At 32.8% G+C, this 10,155-nt stretch overlaps 1 protein-coding gene across 1 annotated transcript; it reads left to right on the top strand.

Annotated features, from left to right (window-relative positions):
• Positions 1 to 2,373: 2,373 nt before the first annotated feature.
• On the top strand, positions 2,374 to 9,653 carry LOC11430427 (linoleate 13S-lipoxygenase 3-1, chloroplastic). Its single transcript, XM_003627260.4, has 8 exons — positions 2,374 to 3,061; positions 3,397 to 3,677; positions 4,610 to 4,850; positions 5,046 to 5,381; positions 6,204 to 6,397; positions 7,014 to 7,315; positions 7,697 to 7,963; positions 8,625 to 9,653. Exons 1-8 carry the CDS (start codon positions 2,656 to 2,658, stop codon positions 9,379 to 9,381), a joined length of 2,784 nt encoding a protein of 927 aa, XP_003627308.1. The 5' UTR covers positions 2,374 to 2,655; the 3' UTR covers positions 9,382 to 9,653.
• Positions 9,654 to 10,155: the final 502 nt, after the last annotated feature.

The raw sequence follows: 10,155 nt of genomic DNA, 5'->3' as shown, positions 1-10,155 counted from the left end.
AGTATATATAGGTTATTTCGTGTCACAGCAACGACCGTTACAAAAGGATTGTCCTAAGTTACGGTGCAACGATGACTCCACACAATTTGCAAGGGATCTAATGGTGTCATGTTAGGAAAATGAAGAAGGTGGAGTTTCTCACCTTGAAAAAAACGACACTTGGATGTTGACTCTCATGTAGATGAGTGTTCATTTGGAGAGACATTCAACACTTAAAATCAGCCTGGAGTGGCGGTGCGAAGAATACTTAAGCTCAACCTAGAGAGGAGGAGATACGAATACTTATGACCAACCTTAATGTGGAGGTTAAAAGGTGAAAGACATAGTGGATGTATGCACTTGGGAACTTGAGGTAGAGAAAACTCGGCTTGAGGTGGAGTCTTCTATTAGTGGGACTAGGTGGAGATAAGTTGATGGCATCCAAATGGTTCGACTATGGAGTCCTTGCATGTTTGCTTTTGTGGAGAACAAGTAAATCTTCAAGAAGACGAAGACGTGCACTCCGGGGTTCGAAGATGTTATGGTGAAAATTGTGGAACTACAAAAAAATCCTAATGTAGTTGGATGTAAGGATCTTCAAGAGAGTGGAAGGCACTCAGAGGGTTGACGAGATAAAGGTGAAAACTTATGAAATTACATGGTTTAGTTAGATGCAATGATATTGAGAAATGTGGTTGATGGCTAAGTTAACATCACCAAAAAATTATAGTCAATGTGGAGAAATGTTGAAATTGTGACTCAAAATTGATGATATGATGAATTTGCGAAATCGGCTTCAGGGCAAACCGTGAGGTGATTTACAATGTTGTTTATGTGTCCCAGTTATGTCCAAATTGTGAGGCAGTTTGAGAAAATCCTAAGGCGATTTGCGGACATCTAAAAGCATACCAGTAGATTGTGAGGCAAAAATTAGCATGTGTCAGCACACTATTTAAGCATTATTTCATCATTTTGTTGTGAAATCTCATGAAACCAAAGGTGGGAATTTTAGAAAACATAAAAGCTAAAGGTTGGGGTCTTTGAGTGATATTTTTGGGTTGGAAACAATTACAAACACGTTGGTGAGTGAAAATCTTTGAGTCTCTTGTTCATGGGAAGAGATTGAGAAATTGGTAGAAATTAGATTTGTTCTAATATAGCTTGTTGAAGTAAATTTGTTGTAACCCTCTATATCTCTTTGTAAGAATCTCATTGCTAGTGAAGTAGATAATTCTCTCTCTCTCTCTCTCTCTATATATATATATATATATATATATATATCTCAGACGTAGATCATTGCTGGGTCTAATTGGGTGAACAAATCTTGGTGTGTTTGTTTCACTTATCTCTTCATCTTTATGCTTTGATTTTGCTTGCGGTTTTTCTTCATACTTAGATATAGGTTTGTTATTGTTGTTGTTGCTTGAAGCTACTATGATTATTGATTACTACTTTATTTTGCTCCACAAATGTAAGTTTATTGGTGTGAAATCTGGTCCGAATTCACAACAATTACAAAGCCCAAGTACACATGCTCGTGAAAGAGTTCAACTACTAAAATCTCTTACGTTAGACTTCAAATTTTGTAGGCGACTATATAATTTGGTTTTGTATATTCTTTTAAAATTTTATTTTTAGCCTCTCTAAAAAAATTATATTTAGTCTATGCATTTTTCCTTTGAATTTTTGAATGATTTAGATGCATGCTAAAGAGTCTTCTTAAGGCATTAATTAAAAGGATAAAAATAAAAATATTGCATTGAAAAGTGGTGAATTTGATGTTTTAAAAGTTAAAATATTGTTGAATCTAATGCAAACCTACTACTTTTGGTTTCCTTAACAAATGTCATAATCCATAATTTATTAGTAACAATAATTGCAAGGTACTTGATTATACGATGGAAAATGTTAACAAGTACTTTAAGAGCATTTGACAAGAAATACAAAAAAGAGTATTTCTCTTAAAAATTGTGTTTAATACCTCTAAATTTTAGAAATTGACTTTTTTACCTTAAATTTATTACTTATTTCCATATTTAACTTTTTTAACAAGCATCCAGGACACTTGTTAGCGTAACCTTTAAAGTTCCAACTCGAGTATTCTACATCTAATCGTTCCTAATTAAAGCTCACTAACTAGTTTATATATTTTTTACTACTTCTTTTTTGTCTTTTTCATTCATATTAGCAAACTATATAAATAGTTAACTCCCTCAAAAAATATAGTATATTAAGATCACTCTAAATATAAAAAGTTAGGATTAGGACTTACTAGGACGGTAGGAAATAAAAAGTTGTTGAATTAATACTAGTTGCACTAATACTAGTAATTAAGGACTCAACTATAAAAATCATATGCATATACATAAACTGCAAGAAAATAAAACGTGTGGACGGTGAAGAGAAATTCATGATTCATATTTGGCCACCTTTTATTTAATCTACTTTTCTTGTGTTCTTCAAATTATTTTTTTGACTAATTGTATTCTTCACTTGTATATATATAAAACAATTCTTAAGCCAACTATTTACATTAAAACCGACACAACCACTAACTATTTCTCACTGTTCCACTTCTTCTTTCATTTCACCAAACGTAGGAAACAAAACCTTCTTCATAAAAATTAACAAAAAAACCTTAGAAGAAGGAAAAAACCTCAAAGAAACCATTGATTCATGGCCCTAACAAAAGAATTCATGGGTTCTTCATTGGTAGAGAGACCAATATTTCCTTCTTCTTCACCATGTTTTCAACAGAAGAATGGTAGTTTCTTGATCAGTCCTGTTTTTGTTCCTTATGGAAACAAAAGAGTTGTCAGGTTGAGAAAATCTGCAAAGTTCCCTGTTGCAGCTATCAGTGAAGATTTGATGAAAAGCTCTTCTTCATCTTCTTCTATATCATCATCTTCTTCTTCTGTTCCTGCTGAGAAACCAGTGAAATTTAAGGTTAGAGCTGTTGTGACAGTGAGGAACAAGATCAAAGAGGATTTCAAAGAGACTTTTGTGAAACATCTTGATGCTTTTACTGATAGGATTGGACGAAATGTTGTTCTTGAACTTTTTAGCACTGAGATTGATCCAAGTAAGACTTTTCTTCATTCTGTTAATTAAAAATCAATATTTAATTTATACTTTTAATCTATGAAGCGCAGTCACTCATCGGATTTAACGTGTCCCGGTGTCCGACACTGATACAACACCAACACTTGTAATTACACTGAATTATGTAATTTTATGAAATTATTAGCGGTGTTGGCATGTTAGTGTCCGTCCGTATCTGTGCTTCATAGCTTTTAAATTTAATTTAATGTTCTTTGATTTTGATCAATTTTAATTATTTTTGGAAATTTATTTGGATTAACTTTAAATTTATAACTGAATTAAATTATTGGTGATTTTTATGTTGTGATCTTTCAGAAACAAACGCTGCAAAGAAGACCAATGAAGCAGTGTTGAAGGATTGGTCAAAGAAGACTAATATTAAAGCTGAGAGAGTTAATTACACAGCTGAATTTACGGTTGATTCAAATTTTGGAGAACCAGGAGCAATTACTGTGATAAATAATCATCAACAAGAGTTTTACTTAGAAAATATAACAATTGAAGGATTTGCAACTGGAGCATTTCATTTTCCTTGCAATTCTTGGGTTCAAGCCAGAAAAGATCTTCCTGGAAAGAGAATTTTCTTTTCTAATAAGGTATCTAATAATTAATTCTTCAACTCTTTTTTTGTTTTTTATATTTTTCGTTCTGTCATCATAACATGGCCCAGTAAGAAAAAAAAATAGTACAGCCAAAGAAATAGTATAATAAGGCAACATTATTTGTTTATTCATTTTTTCAACGTGAGAAATAAGGAGAAAATTGGAAGTTAAAAGGTATAATAATTTTTCTTTTGAAGAATCTTGAAAAGGGACAAGAATTCCAAAAGTTCATTTTTTACCGTAAAAATATTGAATGTTATTTAATATTTTAGGTGCCAAAACCAAACAGTCCGTGATTTTATAATTAGTGTTATATATCATTGCATTTTTTAATTAATTATCCGTGATAAAGTGATATAGTATTAATAAACAATTAAGCTAGAAAATTTATGCATGGACCAAGCACCATTGAATTGACCTACCGGTATGAATTGGGCAAAGAAACCGTTGAATTAAATAATAGCAGTACTTGTCAAGAAAAAGAATACTACTAGTCTTTATCTTTATTTTTTAGACAGTTGAACGCTTTCTAACACTCACTCCTTTATATGTTTAAATGAAGGTGAGTTTCACAACTTAAAAATTGGTCTTCTTAAAATGGTACTAGGATATAGATTAATTTCATCTAATAAAAGATGAATATTATAAAGTGTTAGAAAATAATATCTCTCGCATTCCTCTTATTTTTCTGACTATTACAAATACTCCTTATGATCGAGGGTGAATGTGGTGAAATAATATTACCCTCGATACTATTCGGCATTTCCCTAATGTTAATTTATTACAACTAATAAAGTGGCAACATTCCTTAAATATAAAAATAAAATGGTAACATTTACCTTTCTCGATCTTTCGACTAAGATCAAGTATAGTATATATTCTTTTCGGAATAAAGTGGTAACATATGTTTGATTTACTTTGAACAGCCTTATCTACCCGATGATACACCTGCTGGGATTAAACTTTTGAGGGAGAAAGACCTGAAAAATCTGAGAGGTGATGGAAAAGGAGTTAGAAAATTATCTGACAGAATTTATGATTATGACACATACAATGATCTTGGAAACCCAGATAGAGGAATTGATCTTGCTAGACCAACTCTTGGCGGATCTGAAATGTATCCATACCCTAGACGGTGTCGTACTGGCCGTGAACCATCTGATACAGGTAATAATTAATTAAATAAGCAATTTTACACTACTAAATGATTAATGAATTTTGCATTATATCCTTTAGTAGGGTGTTAAACTACATTTCTATCCTTTAAAGTGCGATATTAGATTTCCTAAATTTGAACCCCGACTCATTCACTTTATGGAAATTCTAAATAACTAAGCAAAATTGAATTGGATGGTGCTGTAGATATTACTTGTGAGAGTCGTGTGGAGAAGCCACTTCCTATGTATATACCAAGAGATGAAAGATTTGAGGAATCAAAAATGAACACATTTTCAGTGAAGAGGCTAAAAGGAGTGCTTCATAACTTGCTTCCTGGCCTTAAATCAAGTCTTTCTGCTCAAAACAAAGATTTCAACGAATTCTCAGATGTTGATGGCCTTTATAGTGTTGGACTACTCATTAAGTTAGGTTTGCAAGATGATATTTTGAAGAAACTTCCATTGCCTCACATTGTTAGCAAGATCCAAGAATCCACCAGCCAGGGTATCCTTAAGTATGACATTCCCAAGATTATATCAAGTGAGTGGAATATGCACTTGTTATTGCTAATTTCTTGTCCTTTTTGCTAAGAAAACTGGTTGCATAATTGAGTTAATGCTAATTCTTTTCATAAGTAAATCTTTGGTTTTAATAACCTTTTAGTCCTCTCGTCTGATTCACAATTTTTATCCTCCATTTTTTAAAATTTCCGCATTACTAAATTTTCGGCTTAATTCTACTAGTACGTCAGGTTGAATAATGAATTAACAAGTCATTGGATGGAAGATGTAGCATTGTATATTTTTTGAAATATAATTTTTCTTAGGGTTTTACATTTTCTTCATTTAGAAAATTTCTAAACTTTATATTTCGAAATTGAATTATGTTTTTTATAAAAATTTAACTTAGATTTGAAATATCTCCAAATCATATACCAATTACACTAAAGGAAAATTTATACTTTTTTTACTTTCCCTTTCATTTGCAATGTGGTGGGGTCTTATGCCATGAATATTCTATAATGGCATGCCATATGAAAAGATAGTGCTACAAATTAAAGAGTGCCACACTACAACATGTTATTTGGCTTTTAGTGTTTGTCAGTTGAATTTCACCCAAAAAAGATGAGTTTTCAGTTCAAAGATAGATCTAGTGTTCATACCATTCCTTTTCTATATAAAAAATTACAACTGGGCCAATTTGCTATTAATTATTACTACTTCAAAAGGTGTATTCATTCAATTGTTAATTTTAAATTAATGTTTCACATGTGTGTCTAGTTATTATAAAGTGTTAATATAAAAATTAAAGTTCTTGTTTAATTAATTGTGAAATTATTGATCTCATGTGTCTAATGTGCAGAGGATAAATTTGCTTGGTTGAGAGATGATGAATTTGCTCGTCAAGCAATAGCTGGAGTTAATCCTGTTACCATTGAGAGACTTACAGTTTTCCCACCTGTTAGTAAATTAGATCCTGAAATCTATGGTCCACAAGAGTCTGCTCTTAAAAAAGAGCACATTTTAAATCAACTTAATGGCATGACCGTCCAAGAGGTACCATATAATGCATTCATAAACTTTTTTCTTCTTGGTACAAAGCGTTCATTAACTTACTAACCATGTTACCTAATCAAGTGCTTTGGGAAGTGTTTTTCAAACTATTTAACCAATTAGTATAACATTTCCCATGTACCTTAAAGAAAAACATTTTTCCCATGGATTAATTTTTTCACTTGACATCAAATTTATAATGGTCACTAATATGTGGTTTGTTTCAAGTAGTGTGTGATTTGGATACTTTAAACAAATTGTCAGATGTTTGACTACTCAGGATCGACCTAAAGTCTAAGCAATTTAAGTTAGAGTTTTAAGTCTTGCTTTAAAATTTGTCTTAGACTTCTAAATTTATTGAGTAAATTTTGAGACAAACGAACTCTTACGTATGAAGAAAAATCAGTTAAAATAGGAGAATCTATCATGGTGCCCAATAGGTTCCAAAAGAAATAAATTTAAAATTATCCTATTTTTACTATTTAATCCACATTTCATTGAATTCTGAATAAAGAATAGTCAAAGTAGTAGATCATATAAATTTTGACTTTTTTTTTATTACTATACTATTTCAACTAAACTCTTGCTAATTATTTATTTATTTTTTTGAATTTTGCAGGCTATAGATCAAAATAAGTTGTTTATAATTGATTATCATGATATCTACCTTCCATTTTTGGAAAGGATCAATGCCTTAGATGGTAGAAAATCATATGCCACACGTACCATATACTACTTGACACCACTTGGTACTCTAAAGCCTGTTGCTATTGAACTTAGCCTGCCTCCATCTGGACCAAATACTCGATCAAAACGTGTAGTTACACCTGCTTTAGATGCTACTACTAATTGGATGTGGATGCTTGCAAAAGCTCATGTTTGCTCCAATGATGCTGGTGTGCACCAACTTGCCCACCATTGGTAAGAAAACCACAAATTTTCATTTACTTGGTCAATCACCAATTTAGTCCTAAAAATTTATGTGACAAGTGACACATGACATTTACACTGGAACGTCGACACTAATAATAATTCAATGAAATAATTGAATGTAATCACATGTGTTGTATCAAATTTTGACATGTGTCCGACACCAAATATGAAATATGCATTTCATGCGAAAAATCATTGCTTCATAGGTTTGAAAAAATTGTTTCATTGACACATGCAATTTGAATACTAAATTGGTGATTTGAAGTATAGAACTTTTTTTTATAGAAGCATAGAATATGTACCTGGTGGATTATATAACTCACATGAACTTGTTTGTTTGTTTCTTTTTTCTTGGTGAATTTTATATAGGCTACGTACACATGCTTGCATGGAACCATTTATATTGTCTGCTCATAGGCAATTAAGTGCAATGCATCCAATTTTCAAGTTATTGGATCCACACATGAGGTACACTTTGGAGATCAATGCTTTAGCTCGACAGAGCTTGATCAATGCAGATGGTGTCATTGAGTCTTGCTTCACTCCTGGTCGATATGCAATGGAGATTAGTTCTGCTGCTTACAAAACCAACTGGCGTTTTGACCAGGATAGCCTCCCTCAAGATCTCATCCGCAGGTAAATATCTTACTTTAATTTCCGCATTTTTTCCCGCTTTGTTTTAAAGATCCTAGTGACGTAACTCAAACACACTAAATATAGAGATAAGGCGTATGGTAAATTCTAACTTGTACTTGAAATTTTTCTGCTACCTTTTACCATTTCAGGCGCATCGTTGGTTTGTTATAACTTATTAATTTAAGACCTCAACTCTAAAGTTTAAAATAAAGGTCTTCAATGGTGGTCTTTGATTGTATCAGCTGCGTTTGACTGCGATTCTTTACAACTATATTTTGATACCTAAAGAGAAATTGTAAATATTGAACTTTCTTTTATGATTTGTTTGAGGCTTCACTTAGTATATGTTTGATTTCACTTTTTTATATGTTTTGAGTGCATTTCTGAATAATTGATTTTGACTCTAGAATTGATTCTAATTTGAAACTATGATTTATAGTTTTTGACTCTAAACGTGAGTTTTACACTTCAATTTATTGTCCAAACGTAAACCATTTTACATTCAATGTTGTGAATGGGATAGAGATGCTATTAGGATATTGTTGACTTCTAGTGAAAAGAGACACTACATTTTTCTTGACATGCAATTGATGTTTGCTTTATTTGGTGTAAGCAAATGACATATAAATCTAACTAAGATTTTCACTTTTTAACATTTCAGGGGAATGGCAGTACCTGACCCCACACAACCACATGGGCTAAAGCTAATAATGAAAGATTACCCTTATGCAGAAGATGGTCTTCTAATTTGGTCAGCAATAGAAAATTGGGTTCGCACCTATGTGAACTATTACTACCCAAATCCAAGCCTAATAATCAATGACAGAGAGTTACAAGCTTGGTACTCCGAATCAATCAATGTAGGCCACGCCGATATGAAAGACGAATCATGGTGGCCGAGATTGAACGACAGTGACAATCTTGTCCAAGTCCTAACAATCTTAATTTGGAATGCATCCGCGCAACATGCTGCACTTAATTTTGGACAGTACCCTTATGGAGGTTACGTGCCAAATCGTCCCCCGTTGATGAGAAGATTAATTCCAGAAGAGAATGACCCTGAATATACAAGTTTCATATCTGATCCACAAAAGTATTTTCTCAATGCATTGCCTAGTTTGTTGCAAGCTACAAAATATATGGCTGTTGTGGACACGCTTTCGACTCATTCGTCTGACGAAGAGTATTTAGGTGAGAGGCAACAGCCTTCGATTTGGACGGGTGATGCTGAGATTGTCGAAGCATTTTATCAATTCTCTGCTGAAATTGGAAAGATTGAGAAGGTGATTGATAGTAGGAATTGTGATAGGAATTTGAGGAACCGTTGCGGTGCCGGTGTTTTGCCTTATGAATTACTTGCTCCCAGTTCTGGACCTGGTGTTACATGCAGAGGGGTTCCAAATAGTGTGTCCACATAGAAAAAATGTCTTAAATAAATAAATGAGTCACAATATCATATCACATTTTGCTAAGCATTATGGTTGGTTGGTTTATTTATCAGTAGTATTAGTACTATAATCAGTGACTCTGGAACATTTTGTCCTTAGATTTGATAAACATTATTACTAGTAGACATTGGTGGCTTATATATGTAGTGTTGTATAGACTGTAGATTTGATTAATGAGTTCATCTGTGATTTGAACCATTTTTCAGTTATTGATTGCAAATATCTGGAACTAAAATTTCATATGTGACGTAATCAAACCTTTATTGCATCGACTTCTCTGATCGAATGCATGTTTAGTGTCCAACACGTGTCGTTTTCCGGTGCCAATACATGTGATGAGCATAGTGGAAGTAGCTACAGGTGTATGGGAGGATTGTGATGCTACATACTACTAATTGGGTTAATTCAACCACTATGAATGTAATGTTATACGTTTAAGAGAGTTTTTGAGATGGAGATTACAAGGACGGAAAAGATGACTCCTTTTCAACACATTTCACGGTGGTAATGTTTAAATCACATAAATATAACATTATTTTTGCTTTGTTTACACCTAAAAATACTTAAATTTTTAGTCGAGACCGACACACATCTGAGGTTAGGGTCATTTAAATTCTCTTTAGCTGAATGAACAATATAGTTTAATCCAAAACGGCTGAATACGCGATAAGCGAATCTTTGTCAAGTCCGCAATGGTTTGCGCACATCGTGGGAGTGTTAGAAACAGCAAAGGCACATGGAACT

Source organism: Medicago truncatula, chromosome 8, assembly GCF_003473485.1.
Source record: "Medicago truncatula cultivar Jemalong A17 chromosome 8, MtrunA17r5.0-ANR, whole genome shotgun sequence".
In the NCBI taxonomy this organism is placed as follows: Eukaryota; Viridiplantae; Streptophyta; class Magnoliopsida; order Fabales; family Fabaceae; genus Medicago; species Medicago truncatula.
Note: the sequence above shows the minus strand (reverse complement) of the source record. Positions and strands in the feature narration are given on the sequence as shown.